The 20,060-nt window shown below is 36.7% G+C and overlaps 1 protein-coding gene across 2 annotated transcripts in view; it reads left to right on the top strand.

The window, feature by feature from the left end:
• The window catches only part of LOC308218173 (ubiquitin-conjugating enzyme E2 E2), a gene marked incomplete at both ends in the record, with an annotated part of 320,704 nt that overhangs the window by 7,333 nt on the left and 293,311 nt on the right, over positions 1 to 20,060 (top strand). For both annotated transcript variants that reach the window (XM_080611910.1, XM_080611911.1), the window contains one exon: positions 942 to 992. In XM_080611910.1, the coding sequence (XP_080468036.1) occupies positions 942 to 992 (51 nt within the window). The remainder of the gene's footprint in view (positions 1 to 941; positions 993 to 20,060) is intronic.

Genomic DNA, 20,060 nt, shown 5'->3' on the forward strand with positions numbered 1-20,060 from the left:
GCAGGGCTACTGCTCAGAAAGACCTCAGCAGGTACCAAGAAACAGTTGATAAGCAACTCATGAAAATCAACGAGGACAAATGTAATATCACACACGTGGGATTTAGGAAGGACTAACCCCTGGTAACGATACAGACTGGGGAGCCGCTCTGTTGAGAAGAACGTGGGGACCCTGGCAAGCTCACCATGAGGCAGCAACAAAGGCTAACTGCCTCCTGGGATGTCTTAACAAGAGCATTGTCAGTGGAGAGAGGAAGTGATTTATCTCCCTTTACTCAGCTCTCATTAGGCTGCATCTGGAATAACCTCTACTTGGTTTTGGGCACCCCAGTTCAAAGAAGGCACACATTGGAGCAAGTGCAGCAGCATGTCTGCAATCTGGCCATGGAGCTGGAACATTTCCATTTGAGGATTGGCTTTGGGGAGACCTGATAGCAGCCCCTTGATACCTAGAAAGAGGTTATGAAGGAGGCCCAGATGGGCTCTTTTGGGGAGGGCAAGAGATAACAGTCCGGCCAAGTTGGGCTTTTTTTTGCCCTGCCAATATGAGATGCATTAAGAAACTAAATATTGTGGAGAGTAAGAGCTATGAGACGTGTAGGCAGAGGGGAAATACAGAAGAAGAGTAATGAGACATTAGTTGTTGGGTGAGCGAAGGAGCTGAGAACCTTGACCTATAGAAAAAGTGGGATTTTGTAGGTAGCTAGGCATGGCATAACTTGTCCCAGATTGGAGGATCATTTTTCAGAAAATATTTGATTTTTACTTCCACATTTACTTGAGCAGTTTCATGAAAACTTAACAGCATCAGCTTTCCATCAGAAATTGCAAAAATTATATTTTGTTATTATTGATTACTATAGAAATGTTCATAAAGTTGAAAGAATTACAGCTTTATGGAAAATATAAAATAAATCCTGATTTTTATGTTTTTCTTTTCAGGATTCAGAAAGAACTTGCAGAAATTACATTAGACCCTCCTCCGAACTGTAGGTAAGTTCATGTGGATTTAATTAATTTGGAATATTGAAATGGATTATATGGAATTATAGAAATTGCATAATTTGCTGGCATAATTTTTAGCTATTCTTTCATGCTGATTACTTAATAATTTTGGAAAATGATAGATATGATATTGTGATAGATAACGTTTGCCTACATACAGGGAATTGATGTGACATACTTCCTGGTAACAGAAATGATGGTAAAAAATGATGAATCCTATAATGCATTAATAGATACAGGTAAAAATCAAATCACCCTCCATTTAAGGTATTAAATCAATAGCCTTTTGTCTGATTCTGTAAAGTCTAATCTCAGTGACAGTTGCTGCTATATTTGATTCCGTATTATCGTGAATTGTTAACACACTGTGAATATAATGGAGAAGGGAACTTGTTACAGGCACAAACTTTTATTAATCTTCTGACTGTGCTTCTGGTGACCAACTATGATATTCAGTGGAAACTTCCTAAAGTGAAGTTTATCATGGCACAGCCTTTCTAATAATGACTTCGCACTTCTTTTGGTTTCGGTTTGTGGTTTGGTTTTGGTTTTGTTTTTTTTTTTTTGGTCAGGTATGTTTACTTTTGAAGTGTTTAAAATTTGCTTTGAAATGAGTAATGAGGTAGACCCATAAACCCTCGCTGCCTGGTGGCCGGGGCAGTACACAGTTGTTTTTAGATGGCTGTCTCGTGCTTCTTATCTGTCAGCTTGACATATGGTCAGTGTTGGAGCTGGGCCAGGGCTGCGCAGTGCTGCTTAAAGGAGCCCCTGCCACTGCATATCTCACGGTGAGAGGCTGGGCTCTGTGCAGAAGAGTAGCTTCTGTCCAGACCTGCCAACCTATTTCAACTGATGTGGTTACTAGGATTCATTCTATTAGTGCAGTAAAAAGAAAGACTGATAGAAATGGCTGATTGCATGCAGCTCTTATAATTAATCCCAGTAAGTTTCAGTATCGAATTAACTAAGCAACTGGTAGTAAAAATGACAGTCAGCTTTACTGTTTTGGTCTCTTGGCAAAAGTATGTGTGAGAAGATATTTTAACAAGATTTGATGTGGTTGTGCCGGATCTCAAGATATAAGTCAAGTGGCTACGTACTAAAGTGCTGCGTAGTGAAGTAGCCTTGCAGTAATAGTGTTCAAAGAGTATTTCAGTCAATTAGGATGAACAGTTCTTTTCTAGATAAAACATTTTAATAGCTAAGCTGTTCTGTCATACTTATGACTGTGTGTGAGTCTTCAATCACATCAAAGCTGTTTCAAATGGCAAATTTTACTTCAGTGTTGATGACTGATGCCTATTAGTGGATTGATTTTCTGAGATGAATATAAAACTTCAGTCTACTGTAGAATAATGAGTCTATGAACTGAGTCTAAAAGGCTTATAGTTTTTAGGGTAGTGTCATTTGTTCTAGTTTTCTGAATCCTTCCCTTTATAACAGAGCAGTTGTTTCAGTATACCAGATACGTTAGTTTGAACTCCTGTTGCTAGCAAGTGTGAAGTGAGAGTTGGCTGTCTTAGTGGAAAGCCCTCTGGTGTCTTGCAATTTCAGAAATAAAAAGTGAGCTGGAGACTTCCTCTGCTGTTTTTGTTTGGTTTTGTTGTTTGTTTTTTTATTAATTATTTATGCTAATGATAAAATAACTATAAAGTGCACTGTGTGATGTTGTTCTGCAGAATCAAAAAATTACATTGAACTTTATGTGTCTGTTAACATAACACTCTTATGTGTCTGCTGCTTTAACCTAGTTCTTAAGATGCAGAACTATTTCATGTTGTGATCTTGATGGATAACCATTAGTAACTTTACTATTAGCAAATGTTTCTATAGTAAATATGGAATCACTTCATTTGGCTTTATGCTCTGTTGACATAGTCTAAATGGTGTTTTCATTTGAACTTCATCTATTTTTCTATTATAGTTAAATATTACAAAATAAATACATTGGCCAGGCATGATTCTTCAGCATAATAAAGAAAACCAAGCTTTTATAGTACAGTATCTCTTACCCTAAAGTATTGATATGTCCTTTCCTGGGTTTAGTGAAATTTAGATAATTTTTATGAGTTGTTAGATTTTTCTAGTAACAACACCCCCATCATATCGCAAAGCTTTCCTTACAGATGTAGCTAATTGAAATAGTGTGATTCCAGCTTACCTTCACTATGTGTCATCTTTTACATATAAAATAAATCATGATTGGGCAATAAGGATATGATAAATCTCAAAACTAAATATCACAGAAGATGTGAAGAAAAGCGGTATTCAAGAATACCTTCTAAGTAGTTATATAGAACGTTCTGATAAGCAGGATGTTGAGCTGAATTGGAAATTGGGTGGAATTTTGCAAGATGTGTTGCAAGACTTTTTGTTAACTGCAGCAAGCCAGAGCTTTAGGTTTGTCTCATTCAGGAAAAAAAGCCAAAATGGAGCAGTAACTGTAGTACAGTAGCGTCCTATAATGGCATGATAGGCTACACAGTCAGTACAATCTCCAAGGGAGTTGCAGCTTCCACTTCTGCAGCAGCTGCAATCTTAACACTTCCCCTGCCTCATCCCCACTAAAAGAATAGGCTGTATAATCTTCTTGTTTGTCTGGAAGACAAAAAAAGTCTTGCTCACACGTGCCTTGTAATTGGCAGATTATCACTGCTGTGACTTGCAGCGTATTTCTAAAACTGTGGAAAGCTGTGGATTTCCAAGTTCCTAAAAAAAAAATCTGTCATGTTTGGCTTTAAAAGAAGATTTAATGTTATAAGACATTGGAGTTGCCTGCCTCCATAGATATTCATATTCTGTAGTTTGGGTTCTGGGCAATTGCAAGAGTCCTCTTGACTCCACAAACTTTGGATCGTTCCTCAGGACTGAGAATGTATGATGTTCTAAGTCACAAAAATGTCAAACTGGGGGGCATGTGGGAGTTGAGCAGTGTAATCACTGCTATTTTTGGAGGAACGCATGTCATAAAAAAGCCTGTTATACTTCATATTTAACAGGAAGAACTGGATGTATTTGGTATGTGCTGTGTCCCATCCTTCTGTCTCCCTCCCAGTTACTTTTTGATAGAGCTGAATTTACTGTTAAGGAGAGTCCTGAATGCTAAGTGGGTACATTTGTATTGTCACATGTCACTTCAGCGTTGTAAAATTTTGTCAGGAAACAGTGTACTTAAATTGTAGGCATTTGCTACTCTTCTCTTTTTATGCTCATTGAAATACCGAAGCTTGATTGCTAGAAATGTTGCACATACTTTACCTCTGAGTAGTGCAGAGTATACCTTTTCTCACTGGTGATAAACCCCTCATATTTAAGTGTCATTTTCATATATTGGCTTGCTGGAAGAGGGGAATAGTCAGGAGTTCCTGTAGCAAAAATAATGCCTTTTCAAACTTTCACATTTGGACTGTATCTTGTCCAAGAGAATAGATTTCTTAGAATACTACTTCTATTGTCAGCGCTGTATACTATTTCCCTTCTCACTGGCAAAAGAGCAACATCTCTGTGGCAACTTATACCAATTGCTTACATGGGAAACTAATATTTGGAAAGTATTTAACATATTTTTAGCTTCTTTCAATGTGAACTTAGCAGCTGGAAACAAGGAGAGCCAGCACGAAGTGAATAGCAGCTCTCTGTGGACACCACTTGGAGTAACTGCTCAAAATTTTCTGATTAAGTCACTGTTGTTACCTATCTTCTTCTTCATATTTTCTTTTAATATTCTAGCATATTTGTCACCATTCTTCTCTTTCCTGTGTATTTGTTGCAGTTCCTTTGTGTTGTACATTTTTTCCTCCCGTAGCAATATGGATGGTGCCTGAGGCTCAGAAATGTACTTTAAAGGACTGTGCAGCTTAGTGGGTAAATTGACTGGTTCTCGATCCAGAACAATCAGTTAAAAACCCTGCATATAGTCTTATCTCTTCTATTAGTTTGGAATCATTACATTTAATTCCTTGCTTCTTATACTATCTGCAGAACTGATAAGCATCCAACACCTTAGTATTTTGCTTGTGAAAACTAGTCACACTGAAAAGACTTAAAACACAGTTATTTTTGAGATAATGTAGAGAAGAGCCAATTTGGAATGGCAAATTGTTTAGCTTGGCCTAGGGAGAGAGGTCAGCGTGCCTGATGGATGCTTCTTGTGCTATTGACTGTATGGAGTCCAACATTCCTGTTCAATATCGCTCTGGTTTTGCTGAAATGTTGAATCTAGGATCTTCACTACTCTAAGGGATTACGTGAATTCCATCAATTTAAGTTACTGTTCTTGGGATCATTTGTTTAAGCTCTTGCTTAGTGCTACTTTAAAGCTAAGGAGGCAGCACAAGTGCCAGGAGCAGAAAACAAATGTTAGGACAATTTCATGGGAAGATTGGGAGGGAAAAGATTGTCAGCCTTGCTCTACAATGCAGAGAGATGGAAGTGTGGCGACCTAGAGCAGCAGGTGCAGCAAGTATCTAATATGCTGGCCTGGCCTACTGGAGTCTCCTTCCTTCCCTCTCACTTGAGGAACTTGTTAAGGAGGTCTTCCCCTCCTCCCTATGCATACACACACACACTAGCACATGGAAACTCACACAGCTTTCCAGCATGAGCAAAGAGATGCCTTACAGGTTTTTAGATCCTATGTTTACAACATCAGTTTGACTTGGGGGGGCTGAATAATTTTGGCTGTATGTGTTTGCTTAAAATATTTAAATAAATGTGAAAATATTTGGAGAAAGCAGTGAGCAATGCCTTTTCCAAATGCAAAACCAATTATTCTTGGGTGTTGGAAGGATTCTGTTTTTAAAGCAATTTGTTCAACCTAGATTTGCTTCTCTTTTAGTTAATCTTCTTGAGTTTACACAGAGTTTACATAATGATTTTTGGTGGCAATAAATGCTTCCTCAGTAACACTGGGTCTGCTTAGGTAGTATCCACTATATATTTCACTACCTTTAGGTGGCTGTTGAGTGCTTTTTACTCTTGCAGAGGGTGCACAGGCTCCTCTGGCTAAAGAAAGGCTTAGTTCCATTCCTTCTGATAGGAATTTCATCTTAGGAGGACATGGGTACAAAATTCAAATGGAAAAAAACTCTCCAAGATCTAGCAGCTTATATATTTATTTTAAAAGGAACTGTGATCAGTGGTTTTGATTGTTTCAGTTAGGGATGCATCAGTCTGTTGCCATAGGCACACAATTGTGATGCATGTGATGCTAATGTGTGAGCGGGATGAAAACCGTAATAACGAATGCTTTCTTTGACTGTTTTTCCTCACAAACATTTCCAGCCTTCTTGGTATGAATCTGGGCTCTCTTCCCATTACGTTATGTTACCCATGACGTTTACCTTCTGCCTGTATAGGCTTACTTTATCTGCTGTTTGTTTTCTATAACTTTCTAGAGAAAATGTGACACAGAAAAATGTATTTAACTTTGCCCAGCTAGGCCTCTTAAGAATTTACAGCAAGCAGCAAAACTTAATGAAAAAGCCACACATTGAGGTGGTTGACATGAATGTGCAGGATCCTGTTGTTTTAAAATCTATGATGTATCAATTTGAGGATAAGAATGAATATAAAATGTATGAGCACTTATTACAACTGCTTCATTTTTTAATTTTGATTCCCTTTCTGCTTCAAAGGCAAGAAACGCATCCCAAAAACATGCACTTTAACGATCACACTGTGATTATGTTCTATAATAGCAACTATACTTTATTTTATCACTTGGGTTAGATTGCATGTTGTTTATATAACTGGTGGGGTTTTTAGATTTATTGCCTTGGTACATTGAGGTACCTCAGACAAAAAGTTCAGAATGTCTACTTGATTCCGTTTCTGCATGCAGTGGTGGATGCTTTTCAGATTGATTACATCCAGCACTCCAAAGCTTCAGGATGTATTGCGGGTGTTGGTGGCTAGAAACCTTAGCAACTTTCATGAAGACCAGAAGGGAAGGAAAAAAGGCACTAAAAAGGAGCCTGCCACTGGCTGCTTGCCAGGACTGACAACTTCACTCACTGATGATGAAGTAAGGAACTGGCTGACAACACCCATTAATACTTCCCAGCATTACAGTACCTCCACATGATTTCTGCCAGTTATCCCAGTTTTCAAATGGTGACAACTTCTCTCTCAGGAGGAGAGTAAAGGAGAAAATGGTATTAGAACTAAGAGTACTTCAGCGAGCACTGTGTGAGCATAGATTTGGGAGGTCAGGGGGATGCCAGAGCACATCCCATGGGAGAGCTAAAGCAGGGAAATGAGTGGAGATTGGGGCCTGAGGATGAATCGTAATAATCATACATTCCTTGAAGCAGAAAAGGGCAGAAAAATGCCTGAAAAGACATGGAAAGGATCCTTGATATTTGCAATGTGCTTAGTGTAGAAGATTACTAAAGCTCTAGTTTAAATTGCAAGTGTGGGGAAGGTGGAGTGGCGGACTGTAACAAGTGTAAAGACAAGCACTTTGATGCTTTTAGAATGGGGAATTATGAATTTTTTTTCCAGTGGTTTCATACTGAATTGCAGCTGGTCTTTGTAAGTCAGTCTCCTAGCACAAGGAGAATCCTCAATGCTTTCAGCATCAGATTTTTTAGACTACTTTCCATAGACATTGATTTTGCCCTCTCCTACATAGCTAAACAAAGTTGTGGGTTTTGTTTGTTTGGGTTTTTTTTCCCCTGTGAGCCTGAATTTGGTTTATAACATAAAACTGACAATATGTATGCTTGTTTTTGTAATCTCTTTAATACAGCCCTCACAAAATGACAGAAAAAACCTCTCCCCCAAAAAAACCTTAAAAGTGTGTTAAATAAACAGTCCTTGCTTGCCAGCAAGGGAAACATAACCACGCTGACTGAGACTTTGCATCATTGTCGGGAGACTTTACAAAGAAATATCTAAATGTGTAGCTCTTAAATTTAGTTCTCTATTTCTGTGGGGTTTTTTTCCTATTCTTTTTCTAAATGTAGACTAGTGTCTTGTATATAAAACTGCATATGGACCAGTTTCTTTACAGAAATTTGATACAGCACAGTTATTTGAAAGTATGGCTGTAAGTACTATTGCACTGAGCAAGCACTCACTGCCATTTTATGATAATCATCTAACAAACATGCTTTTATTAGCAACTCATTGCTGTTAGTAAGTTACTAATTATTGAATAACTGGGGAAAATAGTAGCTACTTTGTTGGCTGGGACTGACAGCATTACTGATAATGAAGTATTTGTTCCCTTAAATAAATGGCACAATCTCAGAAGTGTCTAGTGCTGTTTGTCTTCAGTACACCCATATTTGATCAGAATTTGAACTCTGATCTTCTATGTAATACTTAAAATTTGTTTCCTTTTTAAGAAAACTTTAAAAAAGCATCTGAAAAATTCATGCTATTTCCAGAATGCCATTGTGTACCTCATGTTCCTTCCAAAATAAAAATAGTGGTTTTCTCTCTCTTTGGAAATTTATTAGAAACCCCCAGTCTTTCTCAGTTCCAGTACCACAATTCTGTATCTTTCTAACAGCTGTTAACTTTATTCTGTTAGATTTCTTTTTTTTCCTCCCTTCTTGTTGCTGCTTTCATTTTGGTTTTACACAGACATGACAGTCTAAGGCAATGCTGTAATTTGTCTTTTATTCTTCGTATATGCAGAATGTGCATAGATTTACAGTTAATAGCTTGAACTTAATGAAATTGTTTTCCAAAATCTCCTGACAGAAAAGCTGCAGTTCAAAACTAAAAAGTCATGAACTAGTAACAGAGCATGCCTTACAGTGTTTCAGAAACAAACTATGAAATTGATCTGGGTGCTGCTTTCTTGGTGTGCAATAAAACTTATTTATGCTGTAGTTACACATTTGCAGCTTTGTTACAAGCTTTTTGGGGTATCTAATTGGCTGCAGCTTTGAGTCGTATCATAAACATGATTCTACTATGTTGCTAATTACAATTAAGATATCTACTTGAAATAATCTGTTTTCATTTTTCTCCGACAATTTATTTTTTCACTTATTTACATGATTTTAATTTTTTATTTTAGCAGTTCTTGCAGCACTTTAATTTATTTTTGTTTCAAAGCTGTGGAATTGGATTAAACAGGGTTTTTTAAATACTTCCATGTTGCTTGGAAAGGAGCCAGTTACTGTGTATCAGCTTAATAGAAACCATGCCTAGCAGTGCCTCACATATGGCAGCTCGTGTTTGTGTGGTAAGACATTATGTATTTTAAATATTAACTTTTATATGATAGTCAAATTTATGCCAGAATCTGAAGTTTCCTCTGATTAATGTTAACAAAAATAGAGAGCCAACTGTTTCTGGGTTTTAGCAGAAATACGTAATTAAATACATAATTTACTGTCTGTTCCACGCAAAGGCTATATTTATGTGGCCTTTATTAACTTGAGATGCATACTGTGCCTAGAGAAGGCTATAGGTGAGTGATAATATGCTTTCTTGACACTTTTAACCTTTTAATGTTGTAAATATTGTGGAGGCCAAGGTGGTGACTCTATAGCCAAGACTGAAATGTAAGGGTTTGTGCTTAATTTAGGAGATTGGATTATATTTGAAGAGTAAATGGTACACAGTTACATCAGTTATTCCCTGAGTAACACTTGACACAGCTGACAACTTAAAGCTTAAATTTCTCAAGGCTTTTTTTTTTTTAGTTTTTTTTTATTTATTTATTTTATTATAATTTTAATTTATTATTTAAAAATTAGTATAACTTTTATGAAATGCAGAGATTTTAAAGGCATTCGTTCTGGATTGTCTGGCTATAGACAATCTTTTGTATAAAATTCAGCAGTGACTTATGATGGAATTTCTTTCTCAGAAAATAATGTTATTCAGTGGGGAAATTATGAATAATTTAATTCTTTCAAAAAGATTGCCTCCTTTTAGGTTATTGGTGGAGGAAGGCTTTTTATTTCTGCATATTAGCTGATGTTTCATTTAACTTTTTTGTTTGGGAGGTGTTGACAGTAATCACCACTGAAAATATGCATCATAAATCTAATAGATATTATCATTCTTATAACTTCAGAATTGCTGAAGGAAATTCTTCTCTTTCTATGACACTAGTGAAGTATCTTCTGCATCAATCATAATTATATGGGTAATGCATATAAACTCATTGTAACAGATTGGATTTATTTTACATTTTAAGGTGTTCTAATACTCAAATGGCAAATAAATGTTTTATTACCCTAGTTTATGATTAGTCTGTTTATACATAAGAAGGCAGTCTTTAGAACTTCATATGCTAAATAGGTCTATTTTATTTATGTTTCTGTAGATAATTGCAATACACTTAGTATGATGTTAACTATATGGTCATTTAATGGATCACATAGATGTGATCCAGAGAATTTAAAAGGCTGTACAGTCTCAAAATATATGTATTGCTTATAAATTTAAGTATGTCATAACCCTTCAAAAGAGGACGGATGGAATGTAATGTATTCGTTTTCAGACAAGTTTATGACTGAAAAATTAGATGTCTGCCTCACATGCAATTTCAGATTTATTGAGATAAATAATTGATTGCTAAGCTCATAGCTGTGGCATTTAGCTTTGCAAATTAGGGATAAAAAGAAGTTTCAAATTTGGGGCTTGCAGCCAGTGCGGGTTCAAAGGAAAACTAGCAGCAGAACCACTGTGGTAAATGCAGTGCTACCCTTTGCAGTAACATAAAGTAAACATGGATGGGATTTGCTAAATGTTCTGGGTTAAACTGTTGGAGTTAACTTGCTTGAAGGTTGCACATGAATTTTGACTGAGTATTTAGCATGAGAATGGACCATTCCAACTATTTCAGATTTTGTTGGATAGCTTGAAAAGAAGGGCATTCTTGTCTGGACTTTGTATAGAAGAGTGTCTGGCTTTTGATTCCTGAGGAAGTGTTAGCCTTGATCCATGTTATATAGGAATAAGTTGGTTTTTTTGCAGTAGACATCATAGTAGATACTTAGGGTTACTCATTCAAAACACTTTGTGGGAGTGTACCCTTTGGCACTGCATCTCTCCCATCCCAGAGGACTGCTTTTGCTGTCTGGGTCAGAAACCCAAGCACGGCTTCTTTCATCTCCTGCATACAATCAGCCATGTTGCCTGCCAAAACCAATCCTCTGGAGTTACTTTGTGCCTAGGGTACAAAGAGTAGGTTCTTTGTCTTGACTCTTTCCTGAGGTATTGTATAAGATCTGCCATAGTTTGGCTCAGAGAAAACAGCCAACTCTACTGGGAGGAAAACCCAACACCCAACGTGCCCCCCCCAGAATTAACCATTTGCTTATTTGTGTTCTGTTATAGATAAAATAAGACCTGGGAGTCTATAAAAATATTTATAAAAGAAAGCCTGCTTCACTGCCATGTCTTATTCATGGCAATGTCCTGTTGGTAGCAGCAAGAACAGTAAAACACTTTGACACACAGTGTGCACATTACAAAAGTGAAGTGTCATATCAAAAAAGGCTGTAAACATTTTCAGTCACTTGTCATTGCACATTTGAAGGCTGGAAATTCTTAGAGAAGATGACTCAAGTTTCTTCCTTCCCTGCATGTCTGGGCTGCCTAGAAGTGAAGAAGCACTTCTTAACATGACATTTCAGTGGGCCATTGTGGGCACAGCTACTATAATCTGGGTTGTCAGAGTACATTCCTTAACAACCTATCAACACAGTGATTAGGCATCAGTGCAAGAGGACTATATGGAATTTTGGTCCAGCATTAACTGAATTCTAGTTTGAGCTTTTTTTTGTTGTTGTTGTTGTTGTTTGTGGTTTTGCTGGGTTTTGTTTGTTTTTCAGTTTGTAAGCTGTAGTTTTTGAAGAATAAGGTCAGGTGATCACACATATCATTGGGATGGGAAACTGCCTAGCTGATAGGCATTACATAATCAACTCAAATCTCCTCTGAGTCTGGAATTACTGTAGTGTAAAACAGATTTAAATTCATGATTCAAGTATAACAACCTCCTGCACTGCAAGCCTCCCTGAGAGATATTTAGTTAATAATGTATGTTAACTGTGAGTGTTTTGGCATGTATGTGTGGCATACATTTTCAGGTAGCCACAAATACAGCTTCAAAAGCCCACAATGTGATGGCTGTAGAATGACACATTTTTAAGATGTTCGGCAGCAACCTGCTTTGCTCCTTGCTGGATACAAATAGCAGGGGGATGACAGCTATCTCAGTTTCAGTAGAATCTTTATGACTTATATGATAATGATAATTTTATTCTGCTGCCAGTATAGAGCACTTTGCAGACTGATATCAAGGTTAATTGTCACTTTGAGAAGTGAGGCGCAGTCTGCCAAACTGATGCTCTGCTCAGCCGAGAAAGATAATTGCTATTCAAGTAGTATTTAAATGAGCTCAAATGCTGATAAATACACAACCAAAATATTATTTTTTTTCTGTCATGTTTATTCACTGTGCTAGAGAATGAGGTCATCATTGTGTATAAATTTCACAAATGGACGCTGTAGTAAATGCATGCTGAGTTATTTACAGAACTTACAAGGAGTGGGTTTCCCCCCATGTGGGCTGTGGGGAAACACTTAAAGCTTGAGTTCCTCTTGTCAACACATCCTAATTCTTTTATGTCTGTGGTTGCTTTTAGCAGTTGTGCTGTTACCTTATATATGAATCCTTATGCACTATGACCTGACTTTTACTGGCACATTGAGAGGTTTAAAATTTCATAGAATAATAGAATAAACTAGGTCAGAAAAGACCTTTACGATCATAAAGTCCAAGCTTTACCCCAAAATTTGTACTAATTTCTACTACGCTTTGCAAGTTCTTAGGGTTATTCAATGCTCCATATATCTCACATTGATTCTACAGCTTTCATTTTTTCCCTCTAGATTTGGGGAATTGTAAGCAGCCCGGATAAATAATGTAGAAACATGGAAATATTATTTTAAATTTAGCAGGTTGGGGGTTTTTTTGTATCCTTAGTAGGTGCACAACTTTTTAAGGGAGCTGGTCAGCTGTATGCAACAGTGTAGTCCTATATCATAGAGAGCCACGAGGCTGTCCCAAAATCTGGGACTTCCTTTGTTCAATTCGCATAACCCCTTTCACCTTGGGGGCTTCACAATTAAGATTTTACCCTGTAGCTTTCCCTCTTTTTGAAATATTTTAATTGAAGAGGACGCATGAGCTTTATTCCATCTGCTGTGCCCTGCCAAAGGATTTCTTTTGGTTTTCCCTGCTGTGCTGTTTAAAAATTATTAGCTACAGTGGTCTCTTAGCCTTGAGAATTCTTTATTTTTGAGCAGCAGTAGCTGTATGTTGATGCTCACACTGCTGTTTTTTCTGCATTGCCAAATGGACTTCTTCCTTATTCACGTGAAAACTTCTGGTTTATATTTAGTGATTTGTTTGTTGCTAATATGTCAGTGAAGTGGTTTCTGTTTGTTTGGGGCTTTTTATTATTACAATGTTAATTTGATGCAATTTTGGGGCTAAATTGATAGCTAGTGTAACTCTACCAAACAGACTATATTGTAAATAGGTCAAAAATTTGCACAAAGCACAGTAAAATGATAGAATAGTCACTTTGAAGCCTTCAAGATGTAGAGATAAAATAAACTTACCTTAGTGGCTTATGTCAGGGGAATGATTTTTCCCCTTGACCATACATAAATTCCTGGCTGAGGTATTTGCATATTATTACTTTGTAGGAGGACAGTTCATTACTTACTGGTAAGAGACCACTTACTCATTTATTCTGTTATTTAATATGCATTATAGTCCCGTGGCTAAGAAACATAAATTCTTAAGTGGATAGTTTTCACTCCTAAACACTTCCATATGTTTTTGTAACATTACTAGGTTCTGTATGGCTTAGCAGCTTTCCACATGACTAATGAAGATTTTAACAAACAAAATGGAAAAGGGCCAACTTGTAATTGTTAGTGCAGAAGCGTAATCAGGCATACATGGTTTGTTTGTAATAGCTCAGCAACAGAAGAATGTTTCAAAGAGAAGACACATGGAGATGATTAGGAAGTACCACAGTGATGTGAGACTGTCCAACTACAGAAGCAGTCTAGTTGAGCTATTCATATGAAGACTTCAGTATATACTTGCATTTTTCTTATCATAAGAGGCAGTGATACTGTCTAATTTTAGTAGCCATTTACACTGAGTTACAAAGAAAAAATAAAAGAAATGGGTTTTTGCTTGGATAAATGGATGTAATGGAGAAGTGAAGTGAATGCTACGTGTTGTAAAAACTACCAAACTGACTACAGTTTACTTTATGCAAATATAAAAAGGTGAAAAGTATCTGGCAGGAAGACAATTATTTTTAAACATTAAAATGTTAATTAGATGTATATGAAAGATATAAGTAACTTCAAGATTTATATTGTAGCAATTACAAAGGCTGCAAATGAGCATCGTTTCTGACTGTGTATTGATTGAAATGAAGAAATGGAATTGAAAATAGCAATTCATTGTTACAAGTAATGGAGTGGAGACTCAATTGCATAATAGTTGTTGTTACTGCTTTTCAATTTATTTTCCTGAATTTGTTGGAAGCAAGTTTTAAAGCAAACAATCAAAACCACCTAAACAAAAACCCAACTGAAGCAACAAAATAAAACCCACAACCAGGAAGGAAAAAGCCCAACAAACCCATGACCCAAAACAAACCCCCAAACTGTTACTGAAGTTATGCACGATATTGAATATATTTGATTCATAAAACCATGCTGTTGCTTGGTCAGTTGAATAAATATAAAACTTCTTCCATTTCACTTCCAGAATTTTCATGGTCCCTAGCTATTTCAGGTATCATTTTGTGTCTTTCTGTGGCAAGTTTGAAGATACCATGCCACTGTGAATTCTTCTTACCTTCATCTCAGTCCTAGAAAGCGGTCATTCTCTTTTGAGAATTCAATATCAAATATAGAATAATTGTATAGTGAATAGAGGAAAGTAAACTTGCTGCCTGTCTGTGGAGAGACAATATATTAGTGTTTGTTTCTTAAGAGTAAATGACATTCAGTCTTAAAATTTCCATTGAGTTTACAGATTAATTTGCTCACCATTTCACTTGCCCTTTAGCAAAACAATTGGCTTGCAAGTCTTGTGCTGTTTTCTTCCAGCTTCTGCTATGTGTTCTTTCATCCTCTTGATACAATGACTTGAATCATCAGATTTATCTAAATATGCAGGCCACAAAAGCTGATGAATTGGTTGAATTAGTTTTAAACTGATTTTAATCATAAAATGTCTAGATAGATTTTTGATTTCTTTCATTTCTGTCTTATTTAGTGTTATATTAAGTCTATTGATTTTAAACTGAATCAATGTAAACCTGGTTTCTATATGTTCCTTCAGCTTTTTGACAGATTTAGCTAAAAATAGTTTTAAATCATGTGTTTTTCTTCAATGCTGCAAATTTATGCATAGGCAAGCGTTCGGCTAGGGGTCCATTTTGGTTCTTTATTCCTTAGCTCTTCCTGAAGGAAAAACAGAAAGCTCAGGAACTAAGTAGTGTGTTGGAGAAATGTCAGCTAACTGTAGTTAACTTTCTCACCTTTACAAACTGAATTAGTTTCAATGATTCTATTTGACAGGAGCCTTATTTTAACACAAAAGACATTTTTTGGTGGCAAGGTCAATATATGTTGTACAATATAATACCATTTTGATGGCATCTGCTGTAGAGTTTCTGTTAAAATGAAATTCTGTAAAGAGGAGAAGGCTCAGAGGGATCTCAACAAAGTCTATAAACACCTAGAGAGTATGAAGATGGAGCAAGTGGTGCCCATTGACAGGACCAGAAGCCATGGGTGCAAACTGAAACACATCTGAACATTAGGAAACAGTTTTTTGCTGTGAGGGTGACCAAACACTGGCACAGGTTGCCCAGAGAGGTTGTGGAGTCTCCATCCTTGAGTTTTTCAAAAGCCATCTGGACATGATTCGTGGCAACTGGCTGTAGGCAGCCCTGTTTGAGCAGGGGGGTTGGACCAGATGATCTCCAGAGGTCCCTTCCAACCTCAGCCATTCTGGGATTCTGGGATAAATACAATGTGATTTGTTTGGTTTTTTCCCTGTTGAGAACCATGAATATTGCAGTATTTTTGAGTTGACAGGTCATTAAAAATCTTAAGTGTCAGTTTATCTACTTTGGTTTTGACAAAGTATATAAACTGTGTATTATCTGAAACAATGAGGGTGAGGTGCTGCTTAAAAATAGACTCTGTGTGGTGCTTGGCTGACATTCTGGGAGTTTAGCTTTATTTCATATGTAAGCATCTTCATTGAAAATTTTTCTGTCGTTTTTACCTTAAGTAGTCATGTTCAGTGTTTGTTGTTAGAGTCGAGTATAAGTTGTGTTTGCGGATAACTGATTGAAACTGAAGGATGAACTTAGAGAAGCCATGGAATGGATGTGCAAAATCTTTGCCCTTTTTGAATTAATTGGTAATTTTTGGTCTGACATTTGATTGCACTAATTAAATCTTTAACTGAAAATTTTGCAGAGCTATTTTGAGCAACACGCAGCTACTTTACTCACCTGGATTGTACTGTTTTATATTTAGACTTCTAATAAATGAAATTGTCCATCTTGTCTTTTAATAGCAAAGTTTAATGTTAAGAGCTTTCACTTCTTTGTTTCAGTGAAGTATACATATGCTATAACACTGTTTTTTATCCTGAACAGCTGGGGTTTTTTCCACACTTGAAATGTACTGGGCTTCTTTGCATTTATTGCATTTCCTTTTGAATCAAAACCAAGAACCAGCCAGTTCCTTAAGGTTTTCTAAAGCTGAAACCCCTCTTAAAAGTGTAAACCATTTTATATACTCAGGCACATTTAAACCCAGGTACAGGAAGAGATCAATCAATGACTAACCTCAGAGAGATCCTGCAGAATTGCCAACTCCGTTACCAGCAGTGGTGTGGCTCCTGGTCTGGATGATGGAGGATCCCTGCATTCTCTCCCTGCTATGCCAGAATGGCAGTAAATGGTTTAAAAAAAAAAAACCCAGACATATTACTCAAAATGTTCTTTATATCAGAACAGTAAACATTCTAGTCCTTTCATTTGCTTCTAAAACCAGTAACTAAATAGCTCAGCAAAAAGGAGTAAATGATATGCTTAAACTTTAATTGCCTTATAGCACTATTCAATCAACAAAAAAGCCCTTGCTGTTGAGACATCGAGCATCTTGTAGGTTAGACAAATGGGCATTGAATACGTCTAGACCTGTACCAGCTCTGTACAGTCATGTCAAGTGCCACTGTACTAAGTTTCTGAAGATGACTCTAAAGAGGCAGGAGTGACATTCCTCAGATGGAAAATGTAAGCATTTTTCACTAAAGATGAGGAAAAAGAAATGATATGAGGGATGTGCGGAAGGATTCACCTTCTAAAAGGTTGAGAGACACTAATTTAGCATACAGACATTAAAAAAATACAGTCATGCAGTGATTTTTTTTGTTTGACAAATAATGCCTATTCATTTGAAAGGCTATTTCAGATTAATATATATGTAATTTTTGATAGTTTATTCTTGCTACTGCAAAGCTTTGGCTCTCGAATTTCTAAGGCTTAACAGTTAAAGCCTTGAGTTCCGTTTGATTGTCATGTTACAAATAGTAATTTTACTATTAAAGTTGAAATTTTATTATTTAATTACAGTTTAATTGAGAACAGACAGAGTAACTTCAACATTATTTTAGGCACTAGGAAAGGGACGTCTTGTTGCCAACAGTCCAAGTACTGCTAAAAGAGAAATTTTCCTGAGTTAACCGTGTCTAAAAAGACTCATGATTCCTCATGTAAGGAGCAAAAGTTCCTGAAAAAGCTTCTGAAAATAGTTTTCAAATTGCTACTCAATCTGAAGTAACCAATCCAAGGGTACATTTAACAAGAATACCTTTGCTGCTAATTTGTTCTTGTATAAACATTCATATTGTAAATAGTCATACGTTTAAGCAAGAACTCTATTTAGAGCTTGTGGTTAGTGAACCTGTTTAGCATTAAAAATGCCAGTATTAGAGCAGGTGCCATAGCAGTGGCCTTTTCATACCATGGGAACTAAAAGAAACTTTATTAACCAAGTAATCCAGATAAATGTCAAAATTAAGGGGGAAACTGCATGTATTCATTGGGACTTCACTGGGTTCTATGAAAATAGCAAGAATTTATATCTAGATTGACCACTGAATTGTAGTTGCATTTAGAATGTAGAATGCAGCAGAATACTCTTTGTAGTGGCAATTCTCTGAAATACTAATGACATTAAGACAAATAAAAAAAAATCTCTTGGGTGCTTGGAACTGACAGCATATTTCGTACTCTGATTGCTTCCATTGTTTCTTCCTAAGTACTTTGAAAACCAGCTATTTAAATCTTTGGTAACAAGATGTCCATCCTTTGGTGTTTTGTGGTTTATCCTGGCCACTTCAGCTACCTTCCTTTGCTTATTTCTTTATGTTCTGCTGCTTCTTGTTTCAGAGGGGAGGTGACCCTTCTGGACTTCTTACTTTAGGTCTATATGGGTAAAATTAACAATACCAGAGTTTGTTCTTGGAGTATAAAACTCAACTGTCAATATTACTTAGTTATTAGAACGGTTATAATAACGATCTGGAAAGACTTTGGACAGCATCAACCAGTATTCTCCTGAACAAATTCTGAGCCTGGCAAGGGAGAAGGAAGGCTGAAAGACATTCCTGTCTGGCATTTGCATACTTTAAAGGGTGAGGGAGTATGAACACAGGCTGTTCTGTGCCAGCTAGCCTTAGTGCCAACAGAGAGTCCTGGCCTATTTAATTTACTGTTATAGGCACAGTCTTATACACCACCATGAACAGAAACTGCAAATCTGGGCACCTTTCCATGCTGAAGGGCATATATATATATGTATGAGGGGTTATATATCATTTGTCTATTAGATTACTTCCAGGTTTCCCCCTTACTGCTGGGTGCTGTTGAAAGAGTAACTTTTACAGCTGTGATTGGGCTGTATTTACTCAGAGTGAGGAATACCAGGTGATGCTGGGAAATACCTTGGTGTGCCATGGTTTTGCATAATTGTCTAGACAGGATGTTTTGGGAATGTAACCCACTCTTCTGAATGCAGTGTTGTGTTAGTATTATGGTATTGCTACGCAGCAATAATGTAGTTATTCATGTCTCCTAAAACATGAACTTAATAACACTGATGTTAAAAGGTGATAGAAATTTCATTAAAATCATGTGTGAAGTAAAAAGGACCCCATGTGCTGAAAGGGAACAAGGCAGCTGAGTTCCTGGCTTGTACCAAGGGAGCAGAAGTTTGGCATGTGAGTCCAGCTGACTGCCAAGAAATATCACCCATACCCCATTTCATTATTTGGGGCTGTTGACATTGGTGATGGTCACTGTTGCCTTGCAATGTGGAAAGACTATTCTAAGGCTGTCATTTTAGGTATGTCTGTGTGACTTTCCAGATTGTATCAAAAGGTGATATGAGGGACAGAAAAAAATTACACCTTCAGCTTTTGTTGGCCAGAAATACAACTTTGCTCTGCAGTGGCAGAAAATTGTGCTTTTGCAAGATTAACTTCTCATATGTAAAATGCCCAAGAAGAGCTTCTATCCTTTCCAAAGCAGTGTGGTTGTTAACGTGGTCAAAATTTATCAAAATGTGCATTCCAGCTCTTTAAGTAACTGCTCAAGACTTTTTACATAGGAGCCTAATTGACGGTGTCAGTTTTAATAAATAATTCAGTAATTCTTTCTTTTTGATTGTATAGCAGTATTTGTGGACAATAGAGGTCTGAGGACTAAGTATGACTGATGAGAATGGATGGTGTATTGATATCAATCTTGTCACTTTTTACCACATGTAAAAATTGAATTTGAGTTATTGACCATCCCACAGCATATTTGTCCTCTCAATGTGTGTGGATGAAAGCCATGCTCAGAAAGTGATTATTAAACTTTGTGCACCTGAAATAACCAATGCTACTTGTGTAGCTTCACTGTTGGCTTTACTGATTCTTTTAATATTTTATTTATTTATTTACTACATGAA

Source organism: Psittacula echo (assembly GCF_963264785.1).
Source record: "Psittacula echo genome assembly, chromosome: 2".
Lineage (NCBI taxonomy): Eukaryota > Metazoa > Chordata > Aves > Psittaciformes > Psittacidae > Psittacula > Psittacula echo.